Below are 25,955 nucleotides of genomic sequence, written 5' to 3'. Positions count from 1 at the left end.
CCTTTGATGAGGAAATTGAGACTCTGAAAAGCTGGTTCTTGTTCCAGGTGACAGAAGCCACCACTGCTGACACGGCAATTCTGCTTCGCAATAAAACTGCTCCTAATAAGTTTGTGTATGTCTCTTTCCATGAGACAGTGCTTTGATTCTGTGCCACCACACCCACACATTAGATACTCATGAAGATCAAATGACTCATTCATAGACCAATACCTGCAATTCTGGCTTAGCCGGAAGGCTCCTAGTTTGCAAAGGTGGGTAATCCTGCCTGCTAGTGCAGGGGGTACACAGTGGAGGAAGGAGCAGGCCTGGGGGAGCCAGACTTCATGGAAACCAGAGTCCATATCAGAATAAGAGCTATCACTCTTCTCATTCCTTCTGAAATGGCCGGGATCAATCTTACAGCACAGTTGGGAAGAGGAGGATATTGATGAGGAGGTCAGATTTCACCACTGCTGAGAAAGAATCCTTGGCTCCTCAGCCTGTTCTAGACTAGCCTTTTTTTACTGCAAATGTTTTCCTACAGGTATGGGAGGACCCTTTCTTATTACACAGCAAGTGACAAGGTTTGAAATAAAAATATAACTGGGAAAGGGATGCCACTAAGATGCAGCTATTACTATCCAATTCTTGGCCAAAGTGTAGGACTTTGGTGGGTGATTTATGGTGCTAAGAGATTAAACAGAGGCATAGGAAATATTTTGAGTTTATTTGAGCAAAAAATTGATTCTCATGGGGAAGCGCCCAACTGAAAGCGATTAGGAACCAGGGAAATGAGTATATAGAGGAGACACAGGAAGCCAAGAAAGGAAATATTGATTGGCTATAGCTTAAAGCCCTGTTTATGATTGGTTGTCTTGAGTGCTTTGATTTTGCACCCTGGAGGTATTTCCAGACTTAGATTTTGGTTTGTCTGATAGGCCCCCATGGCATTAGAGCCACCTCAGCCTAATGGCCTCCTCGTTTAAATAATTCAACAAAGGCATATAGAATTTTAATAGAGGTCACAATGGATGGGAAAAAAAAAACCAGGAGGAAAGTACAGCGATATGTAATAAAATAAAAATTCAGCAAGTTGCCAATTAATTACTGGGCACCAATGGGAGGCAGCGATCGTGCATGCATGCGGGTGTAGAAAGAAAATGAAATGAACTAGTGTGATTCATAGAAAGCACTTAGCACAGTTAGGACCCAGAGTTATGAACATTAACTTTTCTTTCATTGTTGACATAGATATAGAATCATAAATACCACTAAGGCTTTTTAATGCTGGTGTTGGCAGACAGGACTAAACTTTATGCCTTCTCATATTACACAGACCTCTACTGGGTGGAGTCCTATTTCTAAATGTGATTGGTTTAATCAGTGGTCTTTTAAAAAAATCACTTGAGTCTCAATATTATAATGTTTTGCTGTATTTCTTTCTTTTTTTAAAAAATCTTATTTATTTATATATATTTTATATCATTGTTCATTTTTAAACAATGTTTGCTTTTATTTTTCTTTTCCCTCAGGTGTAGTTCCCATAAAATTTCCTCCGTGCTGTATTTCTTTAGAAATATTCTCTTTTAAAAACTAGGCGATTCAAAATTCCCCATCACAAAATGGGAATGTATATGATTTGTGTCTTTTGTCTTTGACAGGAGACCTTCATAATACAGAGCTCTTTCCCTTAGTCTTTCTTTTTGGTATTCAATCAATTTGAGATCAAAATAGCATTCATATAAATCAACATGCTTATGCAAAGCAGGATCAGCCTATTTACATGAGACACTCTGAAAATGAAAGCAGTTACAATGAAGAGAAAGCTGACAGATAATGAAGCATTATGGATTTCAAAAAACTTGCCCGGCTGCAAGGCAGTGGCTGCGTTATACCAAACCAACAAAAGGAAAGTGAAAAAGAAGCTGTCAATGATATTCTCCCTCTGTATGTAAATATTTCCCCTGAAAATTGCTGTGGGTTTCTGTCTATGTCCAGCTATACAAGAGGTAAAGAAACTGAGATGCATGTAGTTCAGGGGTTAAAATAAAGACACTAACAGATCATGCTTATGATTCCTACTGAGAAACAATACCCCATGATGGGTTTATCCTTATAGGATGGAGAAAGAAGCAGAAGAGATCTTCTAGGGGAAATTTTGAGAAATACGCCCTACTCTCTTAATTTTAATGTACCAATATAAAAATCAAGAAATAAAATATTTCTTAAGGAGTCATGCAGTTGCCTACTGTTGACCTAAGTTTACTTAACTGACAAGTGAATCCATTAGGTATCTATTGTGGATTCCTTCACACAATCCTTGGGTATGTAAACATTGTGTGTGGGCTGCTCACAGAAAAGAGTGGGCTTTACAGAGGGTAAGGGGGAATCTAAGGCTTATGAGTTCCATAGTCAAGAGAAAACAAACTTTCATTTTTTATTTATTCATAATATTCTTATATTTGTAGCACTCAGCTGAGCATATTTCCTTATAAAAAATTTAAAGATGATCAGTTTCCACTAAAACAATTTGTAGTTAATGAACACATGTACATACACATACACACACACACATAACTGTAACAGGAACCTCTGACAGAGGGGGGATTAAGATGTGGTGTGTGTGCGCACACGTGTGTGCATGATGGAATACTACTCAGCTATAAAAAAGATGAACTCTTGCCATTTATCACAAAATGGTACTTTCCACTAGACAGAACTGCAAAATAAGTGAAGTAAGTCAGGAGAAAGACAAATACCAGGTGATTTCACTCATGTGGAATGTAGAGAAACACAATAAAGGAACTAACAAAACAAAATCAAACCCAAGAAGTCTGACTGTAGAATTGTTGCTACCAGGGTGGCAGGAGAAGCATGGAAAGTAAAGTGTGGAGAGGGCCTATTGGACTGTGGTGGAGGGTCTGGGGTTCTCAGGTTACTGTGCTAGCTTGACTTCAGCACAATTTCCAGACTGGACACTTGCTGGAGTAGTTTTCTTTTAAGGTTTGTCTCACTCAATGGTTCATAATTTTCAGAAATAACATCCCATAGGACTGGTATTTTCCAAGCGTGGTCTTGGGGTAAAGATATACTCAATGTAAATTCCCACGGTTTTCCTGATATGTTTTTCCTTTATCCTAATATCAAACAGTTTCTTCAAATGTGAAGACATTTTAGATTCTTTTGGCTGAGGAAATTCTACAAATCTTGCTGAAGTCAAAGGAACATACTCAGTGATGCTTCTATACCATCAGTACCTAGCAGAGGTCTTCTAGGTCTTGGATTTGCCATCATTTTTCACATAAAAATGGGATTCAGGAATGTATAAATTCAGCCAGTCATCTTTCACCAAAAATACCTCTAATTTGTTGATGTTTAATGTAAGCAATGGTTTCTGTTGTTACCTGTGGAGCCATTTGAGATTTTACTCTTTTTGTTAGACTATTTACTTTAAGAGTTTATGATAACTCTCACTCTCAGAGGATAAATATATGGAAGAATTTTTCATTCTCTTCAATTTCTGTGATAATCTACAACCTACTTCCTTGTGGAATAATGACAATTTTAAATAAAACAAAAGGCTTTCTACAATGCTGAGGCTGTCTTTTTATCAGGCAGCACTAGAGAGGCAACATCATTGTTTGTAAAAACTGGAGAACATGAATATATCTTTCTGGCAATTTATATCAGAAATAAAAAAAATTCCAACATGAACAGCCATGCCAGTAATTAATAAGTAGAGTAAGTAGGTTGCATGTTAACAGGCAAACAATTAAATGATTTGTTTCCTAGGGGCATGTAATGAGATTGTTATCCCGTTCCCATGAGAGAGACAAATAGATATTAAAAAGGTCTTTCCAATACCTGTATTGGTGAAGGCCAACAGCTCATTCAATAGATTCGATCAAAATCACCACTTCTTTCACTGCTTCTGATTTATGACTTTGGCTGTAGTTAGTCATCGCTCATTACAGTTTGCTCCCCAGTTCTCATAAATTATGCCTCATAAATAAAAAGATACAATCAAGGAAATCATATCAATTCATCTACAACCTTGGAGTATATTTTCCCCTGGTACTCAGGCTAATGCCTTTTTAAAGGGTAGCTTGTCATGGGCTTTTGAATATGTTCGACTAGCCATATGCCAAAATGGACTTTGTCAGGGTGGTGGTTAGAGAGGCTCATGGCTAAAAAGAAGGCAATAAATCTAAAATTATATGATTATAAGGTTATTTTCTTTCCTGACCAGTCTTGCAGGCCTCAGTCATAAAGGAATAATGTGCTGACAAGCTGTAAGTAGTTATCTATTTTCCTCTCTACCTATCTGATACCCTTTCATCATCAAATGGACTTTTTTCAGCATCTCTGTTTGCAGGGAACTTTGTTGGGTACATTAGAGTTTTACAGAAATAGTCTCTGCATTCCAGGCTCCTTTCATCTCAGACACTTTGGAATAGGCAAGTTGGCATATGATTTTAATTGAATTCCGAGACCCAGGGAAAGAAAGGTGTCGTCTTCCTTTCTATTGGTACTTTGGAAATTCAGAGATGTGAAGCTACTGAAGAAATTACTAAACATTTTCCTGGTTAGAAATGGTTGTCTTCTGCCACAAGTGTCTTCCTCTTCAGAGTCACTCAATAAAAATGAATACAGCTCTCTTCTAAAATCTGAGGAAGGGAAACCTGGCTTCAATATCAGTGGGGAATACTGAAGCTAACATCGTTGATTTTAGTGACAATATAATGAAAATTTTGATTTTAATTTTATATGTGAGTGTCAGTGCTCTGGCCTTTAGATTAATTTAACGTGTGTCGATTCATTCCAATTTTACAGTTAAGGAAACTGAGACTTAGAGAACTTAAATATCTTGATGAAGATGCAGAGTTTATAAATGCTGCAGTCCAGATGACCATTCTACACAGTTCCCCTCTGATGGGTCAGGGGCTCACACTTGTGACTGGGTTTGGGGGTGGGGGTTGGGCTCTTGAAGAAGCTGTGGGTCAGAACAATGATTCCTGGACTTGGTGTCAAAAAATCAGTCTTGCATTCTGACTCTGCCCTTTTTTGACCAAGTAACTTGCTCAGTTGTTCAGGCTCCTGGTCATCCAGAAGGAACGATACTCACCTCACAGGGTGATTCTGAGATTTACACGCAGTGATGCTCTATACATTTCTGGGGAGTGGGTTGGTGGACAAGTCCATGTGGACACATTTTATGAAGAGTTTGAAAGCTACAGAGCTGTGTGCAAGTGCAATTTGGAGCGAGCAGAGGTAGCATTTAAGAACACGGTCTTTGGAACCTCAATCTCAAGTTTCGAATTTGAATTCTTCCACTGTACCTCCCTGGACAGGTCACCTCACTACTCAGTGCCTCAGATTTGGTTCTTCATTATAAACATCACTTCTCTCAAATGATTATGAGTTAAAACCTGTGAAGTACCTAAGACAGTCCTTAGCACAGAGTGATCATGAGATGAATAGTGGTTATAATGACATTTTTTTTTTTTTTTGTCAGAAATTCAGGAGAGAGTGACTGGAGGTTGGAAGAGAAGTAAGGAGAATCCTGTAACTGCCTTCTGGGTTCTATTTAGCTGTTTTTTTTTTTTTTTTTAATTTGAAAACCCTCTACAGAGTTCTGAATTTAGCTCACACTCTCTGTATATCTTTCTCCAGGTATTTCTCAGGTTGGAAATTTAGAATAAATAAAAGTCTGGACTTTCAGAAACTTTGTTCCTACTTCCAGAGTGGGTGGTTGGATGGCATTATCTATTTTGCTTATTATTAATTAGATTTTCTCCAAAGTACCCTAAAATATGAGCAAAAGGAAATACTGGAGGAATTCAATGGTCTCTTTAAGGGAAAATAATTTTATTTTCAGTTTCCATTACAAATATGCCTGTAGGCATCAAGCAGAGAACTGTACAGTTTCTAAGATGCTTATAGGCATCTTAGTAATGATCAGATCCATCCACAGATAGATAAATCAATTCGCAAGAGAAAGTCAGAACCATCTCCTTAAAGATTACAATTGACGGCATCTCATTTACTTAAACGTGTTAAGGTTTCTGTTTCCACCTGTGGACTTGATTACTTCATATAGACCAAGACATTTATTTAGAATTTAATGGAAATATACCTTCGGTCCAAGTACTTAAGTGCAATCCTCCTTAAGCCTTCAGAGTCACTTAGTCTTTTATCAATAATCATAGCATGGCAAGTTAAAGCTTGCCAAGTGATCCTCTAGCCTAGAAAGGATTCTACGTCTGAAAGCACAGTCTGCTCTGGGGGAAAAGTACCACAAAGTGAGGATTGGAGATGTGCTAGATATTTTCCATTGGACTCCAGATCCAGCCTCTGCCTCCCTTCTGTGCCCTGCCCTCTTCTCTGCGAGGCTAGCTCTGCAGATTTCCTCACCTGGATCTTTCCCCTTCTGAGTCCTTTTCAATTAGATTTGATCAAAAAGGAAAGTTTCAAAGTAGAGTCCGTGATTCTTTTGCTCCAGCATTTGTGGAATGTTCTGTCTTTTCATTTGTAGTTTGTACAGGTGGTGGCAGGGATAGCATTTCAGACTGTTAATTTTATATCCGTTTACATGATGGAGAACTGGTGAAAAGGACCAGGGCAGCAGGGTACTGGAGGGTCACCTCCAGTTGCCTCAAGGATTCAAGCTCCTCCTGTGCTATGGGGGGCACTGTGACCCCCTCTGCTGAGCCAGCTCCTTGGTCTCAGTGTCTCTTATAGCCTCGCATCTGCTTCCACCTCTTGGCTGTTTTTGAATTCTAGACGCAGCAGCCCTGGTGCGGATTGCAACTGATATAGGGATAACAGGCTGGGAGTTGTTCTCTTTTCTTTTCTAGCAATGAGCCTTATCCTGGGTGGGTGGGTGGGTGGGTGGGGGCTTGCTCCTGTTATTTTAGTTTTAACTTTAGCCCCGGGGTGTGGAGCAAATAATTTGAACATCCCAGAATTAGTTTCCAATAGTTGCCTCTTCAATGAAAAGTCACAGGTGTTGATGTAGGTTCCAAGTGTTCTAGACTGGGAGCGTCTGACCAAGGCAGTAACGGGAAGACTCTGATCAAGGCAGTATCACTCTGCACCCCTGCTGCTCCCATCAGAGCACCCTTCGTCCTGGGTGCCAACTCTGTGCACCCCTTATGCAGGGCATTGCTGGGTCTCAAGTGTCCCAGATGTGGCGTTGGCCCTGAGTCATCAACTGTAGGGCCCCCCACATAGCCACCACCCTTTCGTGGGTTGCGCTGTTCAGTATCACTATAAACATAATTCATTTGCCTTTCCAGTAGGCTGTCGCTCCCAGTGTGTGATGGGGTGGTGCGTTTTTTTCCCTCAGAGATTTGTGGCTTGTTCTGCTGCATCTAGTTGGGGATCTGGAGGCAGCCAGTCCCTCTCCTGCCCTGATCTTCATCACTAGGAACACGCTCTAAGTGTGGTGGGAACTTAATGACAAGTCATTCAATATTCAACTTGTCAATAAAGAGAAATACAAGTAGCATGTCTCACCCTTTCCTGGGTATTTTTATGAGGCCTGCGTTTGAGATAACTAAATTTCCCAGCCATCTCACTGGACAGGAGCCACTTGGGGAAGACCCATGAGGGCAGGTGGGAATTACATGTTTTCTTCATTCAGTTGGAGAAAATTTGATTGCATTAAACATTTTATGTGCAGCAAACACGTTTCCAACAGGGAGACAGGAGGATCACACCAATGAAATACATATTCTTGCCACATCCACATGCCATGGAGAATGGACCCATCCTCACATGAGTAACTTGTCTCAAAGGCAATATCAAAATTGCCAACAAGGGGAGCTTAGGCATTGAATCCTAAAGGACACCAGGAGAGAGAGGAAAAGAAAGAGGCATGCATCTGTGCGAGCCGACCAGAGCGCACTCCTGGCCATGCTCACACACGCAGGTGCTGATGATTACCCCCTCCTCAACCCCCCATCATGGAGCCAAAGCCCCTGGGCAAAAGTGATTGGTCCCTGGTCAGGGGCTGCATTTAGATTTCTATTCATGGGACTGTTCTGATGGTCCTCTGTCTAAGCAGTAGCACACAGGCGCCAAAGTTCTGGAACAAATGCATTGCTTGAGTCAGATGATATCAATAAATCATTTCAAATCTTGAACTGTGGGAGTTGGAACTGGAGAGCTCAGTTCTTCTGGGAGAAACTAACCAAATAAAAACCTCTGTGCCGCTCAGAAATATGTGAGTGAGATTAATACCTAATTAAATGCAAGTCCAAAACCAACAGAAAACGTGCTCGGTGAGTTTTCTCTAAATGTGATATGGAAATGCTTTGAAAGGGTGGGGTAGAGGTGAGAGGAACAGAAACCAGCATTGGGAGCAAGCGGCCACACAGGAACGCAGAACTGGATGGTGAGGGGTGGGAGGGGCCTGCTTCTTCCCCAGAGGAGAGGTGGAGACAAGGGCGAGGGAGGGTGGCCTGCCCCACTGAAGGACCTTCACAATCTCGGCTGGGATTTACATTCTACACATACGAATGACTCACTGACAGGAGAGTTCTCTTCCCTGGGCAGTTTTCCTTTTGGAAGAAAGTGTTTTAGCAAGGGGCCTGCGGGGGCAGTGGGAGGACACCCTACCATGGAGCCAGCATCCTGGTAGACACACGAGATTGCTGAGTTCTCACACCCATTTGTTATGAAAACATGTGAGGCTGTGGGAAATTCAGTATCTTGCCCAATGCTATGATTTCCACTTACTTTTTTTTAATGTGGGAAATAATCAACTGTGAACATCTGATGGGGGAAGCACATAGGAAAAATAAATATTTCACAGTGGGTGTGTGCACTGAGCGGCTCTCAATTCTGACTCAGGTCTTTCCTGTACACTCATGAAACCTCACTTGGGGGCTCTGTGAACTGTCTACTCACACACTTGGAGGCTCCACACCCAGTCTCTGCACTCATGGTCCCCCATTCTGCTGGTCACAGTAAAGTACCTGACCCTAGGGGTGAGTGCCCAGCTCTGGGTTGACTTGTGAAGACTGAGACACAGCGACTGCTCCACTCCTGACATCTCCTATATTGTGGGGAAGGCAGGGAGTGGGCTGATTGGCCTTGGGGCTGCCCCCTTGTCCAGTGACAAGATGTCTCTCTCACGGCCCTGTGGCCAGTTTCAAACCAATCATTGGTTTGCTTTCAGCGTGTTGTTTATTCTTTTAGTTGAATCTAGTTAAAGGCCAAGGATGTTGTGCCATTTCTGGCCTGCTCTCTCACAGAGCCATGTTTCTATTCACAAAGGAGACCAGATAATCGAGAACAGGGGTAAAGATGGCGAGAAAGAACAAAAGGATGGCCACCTAGGTTCTGGCTGTTTCTAACAGGATTTTGTCTCCAACAATAGCAGCAATAGGTATTTTGTTCCTCTGCAATATGACCCACAATCAATGTCCTAAGCCTGTGAGGCCTGATATATTTTTCATCTTTTTTTTTAAAAATATTTATTTATTTATTTATATGAGCACTGGGTACAGTCAGAAGCGCAGGAGGGTGAGAGAATCCATCAGAGCCAGAGCGGGGAGCAGAGCAGGCAGAAGGACTGCTGAGTACACTGCTGAGGGGAGCAGCGGGCGGCAGAAGAGGTCTGCGCGCCATGTGGGACCCTCCTCCTGTGGCTGGGGAGCAGCCGGGGATCGAACTGGTGCTGCAGAGGCTGCGGGCAGCTTCGCAACCCAGGGCTCAACCGCTGCGCCACCGGGGAGGCCCGAGGCCTGATGTATTTTTAAATAATTTTTTTTTTTTAGATTTGGGGAAGGTAATAAATTTCACATGCTGTATATTTTGTAATGTCCCCAGTATGATCTTGTACTAAAACACAATATTTATGCAGCAAAATATATAAACGCTTATATTAAATGGGCTAAATAAATGCTTTACAAAGTTTCAAGTCTGTTTACGTTGAGTTTCGCTGTCAAGTGGGTTGGGCCAAACTTAAAACAAACTTTTGCTTTTAAGAGAGGATTAGCTTTGAAATTTTGAGCAGGGGACTATGGATTTATGTCTGTGTACTTTTCCAAACCCTCCAATAATTTATTTATAGCTTCATTTCTTACTAAATTCATTAGGTAATTTGTCTCTTACATTACACATTATTAGCCAAAACTATACTCTTTTCACACTAAAAATGACACCAGTAATAATTGTACTTATGGATTTGCTCTCCTTTTCCTGGTGATGTAGAGAGTTTATTATTTTTTGGTTAAGATGAGCATTTCAATGTTCAGTTTCCTCTTAAAAAGTTGAGCTTGCACTTAGTGCTGATTCAATCAGCAAGCTTCTTCTGGGAGAAAATACAACAAAGTGACTCTGACTTAAACAAAAAGAGAATTGACCAGGACTACATGGAATTAAAAGAATAGGTGAAGAATCATGTGGACATTGGAAATAGCAGGAATAAGAAAAGCTTTCAGATTGAGGCTAGGGCTACTTTATCAAGAGTTCTCACCTCCACTTTTTAAAACTGAGTCATGCTGCTGGAGATCAAGCCCCACCACGGGGCTAGGAGACAGCTTGATATAATGAGGACCCCTATCAGGCCTGAGCAGGCGTGGGGGATCACGCCCCACAGGAAATGGGCTGCTATTACAAAAGGATAATGCATTTTGACAGCAAAACAGACCTACCAGAAGCCCTCCCAGATTTCAGGATACAGCCTCTTCCCCCCAGGAACAATGTGGATTTTTGTACAAATTTTGATCCTCCCAAAGTTTAACTAAAGTTATCCGTTGGTATTCAAGGGGTGATTGGTTCAGGATACCTCCTTATATCCCATGCCCCCATATTAAAATCCCAGGATGCTCAAGTTCCTTGTCTACAGGTTCTGAATCCAAGAACTCAACCAACCAACATGTGCAGTTGGCTGGATCTGTGAATGTGGCTATGGATCCTGTGGCTATGGAGAAGCAATGGCATTTATTGAAAACAAAACCCCAACCCCAAAAACTAAGTGTAAGTGGACCCAAGCAGCTCATGCCATGTTACTTATGAATCAATTGTACATTCAAAATATTTCTTACAACTCTTTGTGGGGATAGCTGAAGTCCTATTTTCAAGGCTGTCCCTGTACAAAACTTAAATCTTCCCAATGCACAGGTCCATTGTTTTCCTCTAGAATTTTCTAGAATATTTCCTACCTTTCTGGAGCACATGCTTTTCATAAGCTTTTATATTTACAAAGTGATCTTCTATGTAGGTGTATCCCCCAGCAAGGCAAAGCTGAGAGAGGAAAGCTTGGTGGTGGATACCACATCATTAATAAGAAATGCAAATACTTAGCCTGAAATCGACACAGGAATAGCAAGCATATATCATATGGATCAAGAACCAAGAAAATAAAGAAGGTAAATTAATATGGACTTCTGCCCCTCATTTACTGCTTCAATTTTTTTAAAGATTATTATTGAATTCCTCAGCTCCATGTTTCTTTAAAGTGGTTTCTCAAATTGTAAGCAATTTTCACAAGCAGGTGTAGATATGCGTGAGCATCTCAGAGTGAGTGGTGACTAATACACATCTCTTACCTGATACTCATAATCCGTGAAAGGCAGGAGTTCTGAGTCCACATAAGAGCTGGCACTTCCATTATAGGTCAGCACGGGAGTTGATCTTTCAGGCTGTGCTGCTACTTGTCTTCTGTACACTTCATAATACAAAACTTTTCCATTGGGCTGAAGGGGTCCCGACCATAGGAGGGAGACCAAGGGCTGGAATCCCCCTGGAGTCCTCTGGACCTCTAGATGAGGGGGTGGCTGCAGCAGTGGTGCAATCTCGGGGGTCTGTGTGGATGTCCAGTCACTCAAGGCACACCCCAGACAGGTGCAAGCTTGAATTCGGACTTCATACCTGCAGGACCCAAGGCAGAAATGGCCCATTACTGGCAAAACTGATTTCCATTGTAGGAAGCCAAGGGTTTTCACACATACACAAAAGACAAATACATTTCATTTATTCTTATTTACAGCTACCTTTCAAACAAACAAACAAACAAACAAACAAACAAGAAAGTCATTTTTCCATGGAAATTTGAGGACATTTTAAAGCCTCCTGTCTGTGTGGAAAGGGTGGGCATAATCCTACCCCAAACAAGGAAAGATGGACTAAATAAACTTCTGGGATACTTTCTAGCATGAAAGTATCTGCTGGATTACTGAATAGAAGGATGAAGAATGCAGATGTTGGGAGTCTGAACCAGTTTTCAGCAGTCCTGGGCTCCTCCTACTTCTGCATCTGAAGCTCAAAGACCCTCAGGAATGTTTCTAGGTCATGAAGGAGCCTCGTGGAGTGAAGGTCTCAGTGGTAATAAATCCCCTACCTGATACCTGACATCTTAAAACAGGCTCTCTTACATCACACAAGGACCTTGTGGGGCCAAAGTGAACCCAGCTACACACTAGATTATCAATCACAGAGACACCTTATCACCCTCTAGTTCAAGTCAAACAATCAATTATGCTTTGCCTCATGGCTGATCTCCTGTCACATGGAAAGGTCTATACACATAGCAGGGACGACTGCCTTCCCACAAATGGGACTCTGGGTTAGTACCTGGTGCCTATGGCTGCAGTATGAGCTCTTCCCTCTCCTCTTATGCCCCAGTGATTTTATGGCTCCTCTAATTTTCCAGCAAGCCTCTACCATCTTTCTCTCTCCCTTTATTTCTTTGAGTTCTGGCCTTTGTCGCTTCTGTTTGCTGCCTCTCCTCTGCTTCTCTGCCCTCTGTTCTCTTGCTTTCTTTCTGTTTCTCCTCTTCCCATTCTTGATTGCACGGTGATCTCTTTCTACTCTGCTCCTCGCTTCCCTCTCGTCCCTCTCCTGCACATCTCCACTGCAAGGTCACAGGGCTACCAGTTTACAGGAGCACGAATCCATAGTAATGCAGGGCCAATCTGACAGACATTCTGAGGTCTGTTTGATTTCCCTAAGCATTTGATTTCCCTAGGCATTTTCTGAATTACCTGTGGGTAAAAAAAAAAAAAAACCAAAACATCTGGGTCATTTTCCTTCTGCCACTTAGGGTGATCCACCGACTGGCCAGGTGGGGGTTGTGACAGCAAGGACACACTAATTAATTTGCAATATTCAGTAAACATTAATTTGCTGGAAAATCTAAAACTACATGAGCTTCATATAGAAGTGGTATTCTGTTTTAAGTCATTCATTTCACTTACATCTTCAGTTATTGCGTATAATGAAAAGACATCGCTTGTCTACTAAAAATCTTTGCTGGGTTTGTGATCAATCAAACTTTATTTTTCTAGTCTGGGAAAAAAAAAAGTGCTCTTTTCACATCTGGAAATCTTTTCCTTCCTTGGAAATCTTTTTGAGTAAGAGTTTCAAAAAGTTTCCCTGAAACTTGCAGGGAACCAGCCAGGCAAAGAGGAAGCTGGTATAAAATGTAGAGACTGTAGCTCAGTGGACTCTTTTTAGTGTGCTGGCAAGGGGAAGGTAAAATCCAGCCACACCACATGTGGATTACCATGGAAGCTACCTGTGGAAGTTTTAATTATTGTTTAATATTTAATGCAACCCTAAATAATTGTCACAAGTAGTCACAAAAGACCATGAGTGTTTCATTTCAACAGCACTGTATATCAAAGATAATTATAGGAGGACCCAATCTACACCCCAGTAGATTACAATAATGGCTGAATTTTACCAATGGTGGTTGGAAATCAACACTTTCAGCCTTTTATATTTTTAAAGTGGTTCTGTTCATTTTACTAAATTCTAAGCATAACATGTCTTTTATTACTCTTCTCTCTGGGGATGTAACTTGCTTAAAATGTGCTGGGGAAAGTGCCAAGCAATTCTGTAATCTATGGGCTGCTGGTAAGTTTCCCTAGTGTGGAGGGTAACACACACCCATACACGTCTGTGAGCACAGAGAGGAGCACAGCAAAAACAGGCAGGAGCAAAGCACCACCGTCCTGAGAAGCCGCAAGGTCAGAGCTGGGGGAGGCCTAGGAGACTAAGGAAATAGAGAAGCCTCAATATCCTGGAGAAGAGCTGTATTCCATAAGAAGAGGGCTCCCCAGAACCAGTTTTGGTGGGTCTCAGCAGGGGAGGGTAAAGGCTCCCGTTCACTGGTATTTTTTTCTACTTTAACTTAATATCCATTTCCATTCAGTGACCCACCTGGGGCTCTCAGAGCTGTCCAGGGGCCAGTGTGCTTCTAGGAGGGACTGAGATTTAGGGACCTGGCCCCTCCTCTGGGCCACTTGGTCCAGACAGTGTGGAATCACCAGCGTGGGAGCATTTTGCTCTAGAAGTTACGCAAGCAGGTTTGGACTGGGTGATGTGTCCACGAGTTGGTTAGGTGGGTGGGGTTTGGGGACATCATAGAACTTTGCTTCTGGAATCTTCATTTAAACTGACTGAGTGCTTAGATGATAGAAAGGCCACCTGGAGGTGCCTACCCACCTGTGAAATGGCTTCAGCTGGCTTACTACTAGCGACTGTGTGCCTGCAGGCTCCTGAGTTGAGTTTGTGTGTATGGCTTTTGTTTCTCTTTCCAGCAGCTCATGGATGAAGAGGGTATAGTTGATGAGCTGGCCATTTGTCCTCAGTGGAGGGTCCCAGGTCACCATGATCTCATGAGGACCCTTGGCCTGCAGTTTGGGGGGTTCCAGGCCTGAGGGTGCTGAGGTGCTGGTTTGCTCTTTGGCGACTGGACTCAAGACACTCCCTTGACTGTTGCTGGCAGCCACTGTGTAGCCGTACTCCACGCCCGGGGCAAGAGTAAAATCGTGATAGTGAGTGCCCAGACCAGTGTACACCAGCGCTCCATTCCGCCACAGTTCATAACCTGTGATCTGGCCATTTGGATTTCTGGGAGGGTTCCAGGTGATTTCTATGGATGCTGAGCCTGTGACTTGCAATCTCGGGGGGTCCATGGACTGAGGGGGCGCCTCCATGGTCCGGGCAGACCGGGGCTCGCTAGCTGTACAGCCCCCAAGCGTGCAGGCCACTAGCGAGAAGTTATACTGAGTGTGAGGCTGCAGCTGGGAGACCAGCAGAGTCAGGCCCTGCTCTGCTGGATACTCTGTACCATCACACCGTAGTAAATATTTTATGATATTTCCATTTTGAATTGATGGTGGGGACCAAGATACATTTATTTGGGTAGCCCCAATGACCCGAAAAGCTGGAGGGCTGAGCCCAGCTGGAGCAGCCTCCAGGGTAGTGATGTTGGCAGGGCTGCTGGTGGTGCAGCCTCCCCTGGTGCAGGCTCTGAGCCCGTAGCTGTATGTGGAAAAGGGAATCAGCTCCTCATCAGTGTAATTAAAAGTCATAGCATCAAAGCTGAAAGGAAGGAGCACCCCATTCCTTAGAAGCCTATAGGTTTGGATGACACCATTAGATTGTTCTGGAAGGATCCAGGAAATCAGCAGCTTGTTGGGATTCGCAGACACATAAGTTATCTTGGGTGGAGAAAGACCTTCTGGGGGTGCTTGCATTGTCCTTACCATAGTCCACGAGCCACTGGTCTGGCCTGCTGAATTCCAAGCATAGATTTTATATGCACACGGAGTCCATGGCTGCAAACCTGTATCATTATACATAAAGGTCTCCCTTTCAGTATTATATTCTGTGAAAACTATCTTTTCCTCCACCGGGATTGTCAAATTTCCCCCAGCTCCTTCCTTGAAGCATCTGCGCATCACTTCATAGCGAAGGATCTTTCCGTTTGGGTTGACAGGCTGAGTCCAGCTCAGCTCCACGCTGGTGGGCCCCACAGACTGCACGGCAGGAGCCGCCTGGGAGCGGGGAGGGGTTTCCCCCATCCGTGAAGGCTGGGGCGCCGCGTGTGCACAGCCTGCCCCGGTGCAGGCCTCCAGGGTCAGCGTGCAGAGTGTGAGGGGGTGAAGGCGTCGGAAGAGGAACTGACGCTTCAGGCCGGAGTACTCCAGCACGCTGTCCCTGAAGACGTGGTAGGCCTGCAGGAAGGAGAGGGGCAAAGCAAAACAACTTGAGGCGTTTGATTTTCTTGGTAAGCTATTTCATCCCTTGTACCAGCTATTCCGGCTCAGGCGCCGAATCCCTTTAACCCTTTCCCTCATTTTCATGCCTCTAGTTCAGGAAAAAAAAAAGAAATCCTGATTTTAATTTTGGGAGTGTAAGTGTCTTTATTTTTTTATTTTTAAGGCTGAATATTTGTAAGTATGTATTTGTTGGACTTGATTCCTGGACTTAAATACAGACCTTCCTCAACTTACAATGGAGTTATGTCCCGCCAAACCTCTCGTTAAGTTGAAAATATTCCAAGTTGAAATGTATTGAACACACCTACCCTACTGAACATCACAGCCTGGCCACCTTCCATGTGCTCAGATGCTTGCAGTCACCGTGGTCCAGCAAAGGCCTCTAACTCAAAGCTTATGCTGGAAGAAAGTGTTGACTATCTCACATTATTTATGGAAAACTATATTGAAAATGAAACCAAAATGTCTAATTCAAAACTTGACATAGAGTTTCTACTGAAAGCTTATCACCTTTCCACCATGTATGGGTTGAAAAGTCAATTAAGTTGAATCAGTGTAAGTTGGGGGCTAACTATAGTATTCTTGGGGTTTCCTCCTATTTTTATGCTTTAGAAGTCAGGAATTGTATGTAAATCTCCTACTTTGCAGGTATTATCCAGTCAGATCTCAGGCTGAGGATGGTAAGTCAGGCACATCATTCTCTCTCCCAAGCTATTTATAGGAGATGACACTAGACTAAGACACTAGTGATTACTCAGCCACCCCCCCAGGGGCCAAGGCTGACAGTTCGTGTACCAGCCCTCACAGATGCATGGATATGCTACACCCACATGCAGATATATAGATACAAGCTTTGATGACCAGACAATGGGAAAAAAAAAATCCTGTTTTCTCTTACCAGCCATGGAAGAATACTTTGGAGCAAAGGATTCTTCTGTCCTGGGAAAACCACCTGCATATAAATTAAACAGATACAGAGCACATTTTTATCCTATATATTCCTTGTTCTTTAGGAAAAATGGGAAGTAACTTGAATGCTTTTAAACAGTGGTGTCCTAGTCAGTGCACTTGAGAGGTGAGATACATTCCTGTCCAAGATGACCCCCTAGGATGCTGAAACCCCAAAAGGGAGGGAGACACATGTCAGAGTCCCAAGCAGGGCACAGCTGCCTTGAAAGTTTCCTATAGGTGTTTCCTGGGGAAGGAACTTCACCTGGATTTTTGATACACATGAGCATTACTTAAGATTACATAGCTTACATCTATTCAGAATCATAAATCTTCTATAATCTTAAATCTTTGGTAATCTAATTACATTGGGTGGTAGTATTTTGGTAGGATTTTCTTGTTGGGGCCTTAGGGCAAGACAATACCCCTAAGGGAAGGTGGACAGTGTCTTTTCTGAATCTTGCCTGCCTGCCCTCTTGCTGCTCGTTGGTCAATATCTTGGTCAATATCTAACTGGTGTTAAATTTGGCTCTTCCTTTGTACCCAAGCTCCCCCTGGGTTTGGAGAAAAATACCTATACATGCTGATGGGTCTCACTTCAAATTTCTTACCCTAAATTCTAAGCAGGTGATAACCAACTTAGAGTCCTATTCTATTTCCCAAAATGTTTACTCTCTGACTTTTCAGAGTGATTATTTCAATGTGTCTCTTAACCCCACTAGCCACCCAAATTCTCTTCCCTCCTTCACGCTGGCTGTTGACATAACCACATATTCCACTGAGACAGTAGAAGCACTGAGGAAGGAGTGTTCTCCCGTTATGTATTACCCCCCACCATATCCATGTGAATTCAAACTTACATTACTTTCCTGCCTTCTGTTTGCTATGGATGAAGTACCTCTGCCCCGAGCACGGGATCCATCACTCTCGTCTTTCTGAAAGATTTCACACCTGCCATTACTCTCATTATCTCTTGTGTCACCAATTAATCTCTCTCTACTGGGCATATTCCATTAGTATTTCAGTGTACTCTAGTATTTTTATTGATTTTTAAAGAAAATTTGACACCATGGTTCCCTCACATGCTGCCCTACTTTCTGCTTTTTTTTTTTTTTTTTCATGCAAACATCTTTAAAGAGTTGCCCTCATGCCTCACCTGCTGTTCTTCCCTCAAGTCATCCCAGTCTGGCTTTCCCCTTTCACCACTTGAGCTTCTTGTCAAGATCAAAACCACTTCTTCTTTTCCAAACCCAGGGTGACTCCTCTGCCCTCATTTGACTTCATTTCTCAACCCAGTTTGTCATATTTTCTCTTCATTTTAAGGACTGACCACTCATCTTCTTCCTCTCATGCCTCTCTCACTCTCCTTTGGAGGCTCCTCACCTTTCTCTTCACCCCCCAAATGTTAGTATTCACCAGGGCTTGGCTCCTGGATTTTATCATCTCTATTTATTCTCTTCAAGGATGATGTCTTCCAGACCCATGGGCTTAAATATCAGCCACCTGCTGACAAATTCCAAATGTCTACATCTCAGTGAAGAACTTTCTAGAAATTCCTAGACTTGTACCTACAACTACTGACTTGTCCTCTCAAACTAGTACATTTTCCAATCTTCCCTCCCCAGTTTATGGTCCCAGAACAATCCCAGAAGTAATTCTGAAGTATCCCCTTTCTGTTTCACGTCGGGTCTAATAATCACCTTTCATTTCGACTTTCTGAATCTATCTTCAACCCACTGCCATTTCTCTGTCTTCACAGTCCCCTCTCTAATCAAGCCCCCACCTTGAATTCTTTAGTAGCTTTCACACTCTACTGTTCTCTTTTTAGTCTAGTTTCCACAGAGCAGTCAGAGTGATTTTTAAAAACATATATTTGGGCAATTTATTTTGCTGGAAGCCTTCAGTAACTTCTCAAACTCAGTAAATTCCAAACTCTTGATCAAAGCCTCCAAAGTTGGGCCTAGTCTACCTTCTACCAGTTCCTCTCATCTCTTCTAATGTCATCTTTCTCTCCCTCCCAGCGCAGTGCCCTCCATACTGGCTTTCTTCTCTTTCTGTGAATATGCCAAGTTCATTCTTGGCCTTAGGCCTTGTGTTTGCTGCTCACTTTGTCTGGAACATTTTGCTTCCACATCTTCAGATGAGACTCTGTCTTGTCATTCAGGGCTCAACTCAAATGTCAATTCAAATTCATTCCAAAATAGCCTGAGCAGACACAATTACATTATTGTGTCTAACTTTCTTTATGGCATTCGTCATTCTCTGAAATTCTCCTGTTTATTTGTGTCCTAGCTTTTTGATTGCATCTATATACCCTCACCATGTGTACACACACACACACTCACACACAAACTCTCACATATACTCACACACACACTCTCATCCATATTCACATACACTGTCACCTCCCCCCACACACACTCACATACATACACAGTCACTCACACTCACACACACACATACACACATGATCTATGATGACTGGGACCTTGCCTGTCTTGTTCATTCCTGAATAAATCCCTAATGTTTAGTAGAAGCTTGATAAATATGTGGTGAAATGCAAGCTACTTCTGTTGGCAGCAGTGGGGAAAGAGACAGGTGCTGGGATCAAAGCAAACACTGTCAAAGGTTGTTGGCGCGGATTTTATGGAAGTGAGAGGAGAGACTGGTCCTCTGACAGGGATTTTAGGACTATAGGTTGGATTGTAAGACTGTGGGCTCATAGGCTCAAGCCTCCTATTCCAGAGGCCTGAAGCTGGGCAGCCATGGTCATGGGGAGCCCCTCAGGATGATCCTCAGGCTATGAGCCTCAGTTGCATTTCTAAGTTAGTATTGTAGATAATTTCCTATGGTTATCCCTCTCATAGGGATTTCAAGGAAGCTTTATCCAAAATTACAGCTTAGGGCCTCCCCTGGTGGTGCAGCGGTTGAGCGCTGGGCTGCAAAACTGCCCGCAGCCTCTGCAGCGCAGGTTCGATCCCCAGCTGCCGAGAGGGTCCCACATGTTGCGCAGACCTCTCCTGACTCACCCGCTGCTCCCCTCAGCAGTGTATTTCAGTCAGTTTGCCTGTTCTGTATTCCACTCTGACTCTGATGAATCGTCTCACCCCCACACTCTGGCCTGTACTCCAGCTCTTGTATGCATAAATAAATAAATCTTAAAAAAAGATTTAAAAAAAAGATATCTGTGTCCCTTTGCTCATAACAGCATTAGCCATAATAGCTAAGACATGGAATAAACCTCGAAGCCCTTTGATGAATGACTGGATGAAAAACATTGTGGAATATATGCTCAATGGAATACTACTCAGCTGTTAAAAAAGAAAATCTTGCCATTTGTGACAACATGAGTGGGCCCTGAGGTGACTGTGTTAAGTGAAAAAAGTCAGAAAATGAAAGACAATTACCTGATCATTTATGTAAATAAACAATTTGTGGACTACAAACAAAGCAAATGAACTAGCAAAACACAATCAAAATAACTCTTTGATCTAGTGAAACCTATGATGACCAGATGGGAAGAGGAGGGGGGCTGTTCAGTGAGCAGAGGGTCAGTTCCATACTGGGGTGCCACTGCACTTTGGTGGTGGGTAAGTGAAACACATGCGCATGTCAAGCCGTGGAACTGACTCCAAAATGAATGAATGGTGAATCGTGAAGAGTCAATGAAAAAAAGACTTTTTCATGGCTACAAAAGGAAGTTGTAGAGTTAACAGGATGGGGGGCTTCCTGTCTTGTGCTTTAGCAAGTTCTGCTCACAGCACATATCCGGCCAGACTCAGCACATGACCAGCAGGAAGAGCCTGGAGGCGGGCGGAACACAGCCAGAGATCAGCTTGGGTGTGACGTCCTAGCTTCCAATCCCAACTATTGATCCATTGCAATGTGGGCCTGGGCAGCCCTTTAGCCTTTATGTGCTCCTGGGGTTTAGCAGTGCCTACTTAGTGGGGTTGACGAGAGGATTAAATGAGATGGTCTACAGAGAGCACTTAGCCCAGTGCTGGGTTCAGAGCAATCACAATGCACATGAGCTAGTTTTTCTGTGATCTCTGATGAAATGCCTGGAGGAGCCATCAAGAAGAATTAAACAGACTGTGAAGGAGCTTCCCACAGTGACCTGATGGCATGTCAGGGCTCATCTATTTATCTGGAGAATACCACACACGATTTCATATTCAGGGTAGACATTACCTTAATCACACCATTGGTTCTCACCGGCTCTGACCACTGCAGGAACAATGCCCGGCCGTTGTTCTCCTGTTCAACTGTGAAGTTTCTCAGTCCACTTGAGGAAGATTCTTGGGTTTGAACCAGAGTCCAGGGGCTTGAAACTTCTCCTGCCTGGTTTGCAGCCACAACCCCAATATGATATGTTGTAAATGGTTCTAACCCAAATAGGTGGGCTTGATGACTTGTTCCCTGTAAGAAAATTAACAGGTTAGTTTTCTTTTAGAAACTGCTAATAGTTACTAGAAGGTCATTCTCTGATCAAGGCACATCAGCAATGCAGTACAAATACTACAGCAAGTTTTGAATTGGTTAGGAAATAACGTGGCTTCTTCCCTTGTTCTCGACAACCTACATATCCAGGCATCTCCTGTTTTTTCAGAGTGGGCATTATGCCACTTTACTTTTATGGAAGATGATATTAATACTTGTTTTCTCTAATTGAAAAAAAAAATCCAAAAAGGAGTTTGCTTTTAGGACAAATGGGAAAAGAGCATCAGTGTTGGTTTTGCAGCAGCCATTCTAGGGCAGCGGAGCCCTGAGCAGCAAGACTGGCCTGTCTAGGCTCCTCTTGGAACTGTTTTATACTGGCTGTGTCTGTACCATGGCATTCCTGCTTTTATCAGATGTTAGTGTGTTATTTGGTAAAATTTAGCAGGCTATTTTTGGGTTTGGGGATGCTCAAACATTTTTTTTTCATATAAATGAATAATAATCTCTCCTTTGCTTTATACCATTTAATTAGGGTAACAAGCTGCATGGCAAGCTGCATGGTGAACCAAGCTGCATGGCAGCAAAGGGGAGAAGCTAAGGTTTTGGAGGTTTAACCTGAACATTCAGGATTCTCTTTCATTTGTCTCCAAATACATTTCTTTATACATATGGATCTCTCCATCTCTTTAATCTCCCTTTCTCAATCTCTTGGTGTGTATTTATATCTTACAAATGCGGTAAAACAAACACCAGAAAACTAAACACCCCTAGCAAAGCCTATTATCAATGGAAAAGTGAAAATGTTCTCATTTGTGTAAAACGCCATAACTAAAACCATGACATTTACCTAAAGTAATTATTAGCTAGCTTTTGAGAATTTGGGTTATTGTGGGTATAAAAAAAATAAGGATAGCAGCATTAGCTTTTTCTGCTTAGACAGCAACATTGAACATATTTTGCATAAATAAACTAGATCTAAGAATCCTAACGTTTTGAAAGACCCTGAGGGGTGCTTTCAACATCTGGGCTGGATGGATATGGATGTGACTTTTTACAGATAGGAGCTATGTCTGCAAGTGGACCAGTAATGTGCATACAGGTAAACACACACACACACACACACACAAATTTTCGGTTGTGTACCATAGCCATTGGATGTGAGTGATCACGAGGAAATTTTGACTAGCTTAACAGGGTATTTATGCTTCATGATGTGTGAGAAAAGCTTTAGTTTATTAGATGTTTGGAATGACAGTTTTCTATTGTCCTATTTTCTTGTTGGCACTGGAGGAGGAATGAGAGATGAAGAAGTAGGTACCTCAGAGCATAGGACAAAGATGTGTGTAAGGAAATTCTGCTTAAGTGTGTGTGTGGCAAGGGGACCCAAGTACCATTTTGAATAAATTCTAAAGCAAGGTGGCAAAATTAACTAGACCATTTTACAAAACCAAACTAAACCTGGCTAGACAAAGGCAAAACACACTTTAGAAATAGTTTTGACATGGTTTTCTTCTATTCTTGGTTATAAGTTTCAACTGTTTTAATGTTTCGTATGTATTAAACACAGGCAGAGAAAATACAATTTTCTTTACTTATTGAAAAGTTGTAAAGTCAATTTTCCTGTTTCAATAAGTCCATTATGATATTACATGCTAACCTCTTGAAATCTTTTAATATTTAAACATTTGCTAAGCGGCCAGACTCTGAAACAAATTTTACAGAAATACTAATTTCTCTTTTTTAAAATATTAAAAGTTAGATCATAAATATTTAAAACTTATTTCTCCACAACATTGGATTGGTCTTTTAGATAAATATAGCACTGAACTAGGATGACCATAATGAATATTAAATTTGAAGATGCTACAAGTCCCGATTACAAACATTCTTTTCTGATAAATGATTCCTTTTCTGTGGAAACAGGGCAAACATGGACAAGATTAATAATGCAAAAAAGAAAAATTCTTTGTTCAGAATATCCGGTAATAGATGCCAAAAAGGCATATGCTCCAAAGCAAATAGTAATCACCTCTAACAGATTACATATAAAAAAGTTAGGCTGTGGGGGACATTTAGAGATAGCTTTTGTCATAAGAAACATGAAAAGCATGTGGGCTATAAAGCAAAAACATATGTATATTGTCAATAGCAGCACCTGCTCAATTACAGTTTATTTCAGAGCTGAGAATTCCATTCAGCCCCTAGATGGCAATGCTATCAAACACTTTTGGTAACACGAGTACTTAATGATTAACAACCGGCATTCAGCCATCCAACATACTCCAGGCAACCATTAAAAAAATAAAACTGATTTCATTATAGATTCTTTTAATAAACATTTATGGCTCCGATCCTTGAAAGCAGAAGTATTCAAAATGCCCTAGTCTCAAACCTCCACCATCCAGTGTAGAAATATGACCTGCTGGTCTGAGGTTGAAGTGTGTGCCTGGTGGGCACAGGGATATTTAGAGTCATGCCTCTCCAAAAGGTAATGACAACAGTTGTTTTGCTAGGTTTGGCTTATATCTATCCTTTGTTTTTTAAATGAAGCAGTGATCCTGTATTGGGATGTAAAGGAGAATTTTTGTATTATAACTTTATATTAAGGACAAGTTCCCTTATTACATTCTTTTGAAGAGTTATAAAGCGTGCGTGCACACCTGCGTGCGTGCGTGCGTGCACACACACACACACACACCCCTTAAATAAACTTCATGAATAGCCATGCTTTTCCTCAAAATTTAGTAAAGCCACACTAATTTAAAAAAAAAAAAGAAGAAAAGTTTTACATGGTAAAACAATCTTTACCATTTTATTCTTCATCATTTTAGGAGATAATTATTCTCTCCTGATTTTGTCTCCAACATGAGTTATCTTGTTTAAAAGCTGGTGTAAAATTTGGGCACGGTTCACTCTGTGGATTAGTTGTACCTATACACTGATTCAGTTACTTGTTATTTTCCTTAAATGTGGAATACTTGCTTGAGCACTCATGAGCTTAACTGTTCTGGATTCAAATCCTTCTTTGAGGCAGTAGCATTCTGTCCCACCGGCTAGAAAGATTTTTATTGACAACTAAACACTCCTTCCCCTTGAGAGACAGTGCTAACTCGATATTCTTACTCTTCTCAGTCATTCTTTTACTCACATCTTCCCTTAAACTCATCCATCCTACTGATTCTTTGGAGATATGTATTTTTTGTTGTGCCTGATCTCTGGATTGCCAACTTATACTTGTGTCCTTTTTTATGTTCACACTCACATAATATTCATACTTTCTTTTATTCTAGAAGTACCAACTATTTTTGTTAGGCAGTTTATGAAAAGAATGACTAAATAAAGGAAAGCAGGAATGATTCATTCTCAGCAATCTAATATTTCCAATGAGACTGATGCTTAAAAAAAAAAAACTCACATGCATGTGGGTCAGATTTGAGATACATAACAGCACGTCCTTTTATGAGACATAAAGACAAGACCCCCTGCAACACTCAGCCAGTAGAAGTTCTGCTGGCAATTTGAACTACATTCTAACCCCTCAATTCTGCTCCTGGGGGCACACGAAACTACTTGGAGTCTTCAGCAGTCTGACAATTTTACACCATCTCCTCTGATTATTTTTGACGACTTGAAGTGCCCCAAAGGTGGCTGTGGGGTCAATAGGTTTATGTAGGTTGAAAATGATCAAAAATTACCATTGATCTGTAGCTGTCAATAAAAGACTGTGTGGGGAAGACTCCCTGCACAAATGTTTAAACTGCATAAAGCAACCGAACTTAGTCATCTTTGAGATTATTGATCTGATGATCCAGCAGTTTCCAGAGCTTTCCCGCTGGTCTTTGTGGTGCATGTTCACTACGCCCACTTGCCTTGGCCCTCAGGATTCCTTTCGCCCTGCTCCTGGTAATAACGAAAACTGAGAGGTGGAGATGCTTCTGTGCTCATCAGCAGGGTATTAGGGGTGCTTACTACCTTTTGCAAAGAGTTAATCTTTTCAGTGACCATCAACTTCATTCCCAGCTAATGGGATTTCTTCTGTCTTTGCTCCTTATCCTGGGCTCCTCACTTTAAAATAGGTGACTTGGCTTATAGATACTAATAGGATTCCTTAACCTCCTTAGTTAGTATGAATATGCCCAGACATTATGTCACTTCCAAAGTTTGATTTTTTGCACGGAGAGTGCTTCAGAGGGGTCTAGATTTTTTCTTTTTTGCATTATTAATCTTGTCCATGTTTGCCTTGTTTCCACAGAAAAGGAATCATTTATCAGAAAAGAATGTTTGTAATCGGGACTTGTATATCTACTTCTGTCTTACTCAATTGGGACATTTGGATGCTATATCTTGGTTTTACCTTAAGTTTAATTTTGCCTTATCATGAGGATAAAATAAAATGATTATCGACAAGGGCTCAAATTTTGGGTTTAGTTAAAAGTAAAACACGAGAAGCACAAAAATTTCTCATTATCCATTACCTGAAAGTTATGGCTTTGGATAGAGTCCATCCAGCCAGTCCATTGGATGACTTTTATACAATTTAATGCTGACAAATAAGCATGAAGA

The 25,955-nt window shown here is 41.9% G+C and overlaps 1 protein-coding gene across 1 annotated transcript in view; it reads right to left on the bottom strand.

The window, feature by feature from the left end:
- Positions 1–25,955, bottom strand: part of USH2A (usherin) — a gene marked incomplete at both ends in the record, with an annotated part of 619,110 nt that overhangs the window by 25,234 nt on the left and 567,921 nt on the right. The window contains 3 exon segments of the mRNA XM_084245562.1: positions 11,544–11,865; positions 14,443–15,959; positions 21,144–21,371. Of these exon segments, the coding sequence (XP_084101688.1) occupies positions 11,544–11,865; positions 14,443–15,959; positions 21,144–21,371 (2,067 nt within the window).

Source organism: Talpa europaea (genome assembly GCF_964194135.1).
Source record: "Talpa europaea genome assembly, chromosome: 10".
Classification (NCBI taxonomy): Eukaryota; Metazoa; Chordata; class Mammalia; order Eulipotyphla; family Talpidae; genus Talpa; species Talpa europaea.
The sequence above is the reverse complement of the archived record's forward strand: the minus strand, read 5'-3'. Positions and strand labels throughout refer to the sequence as shown.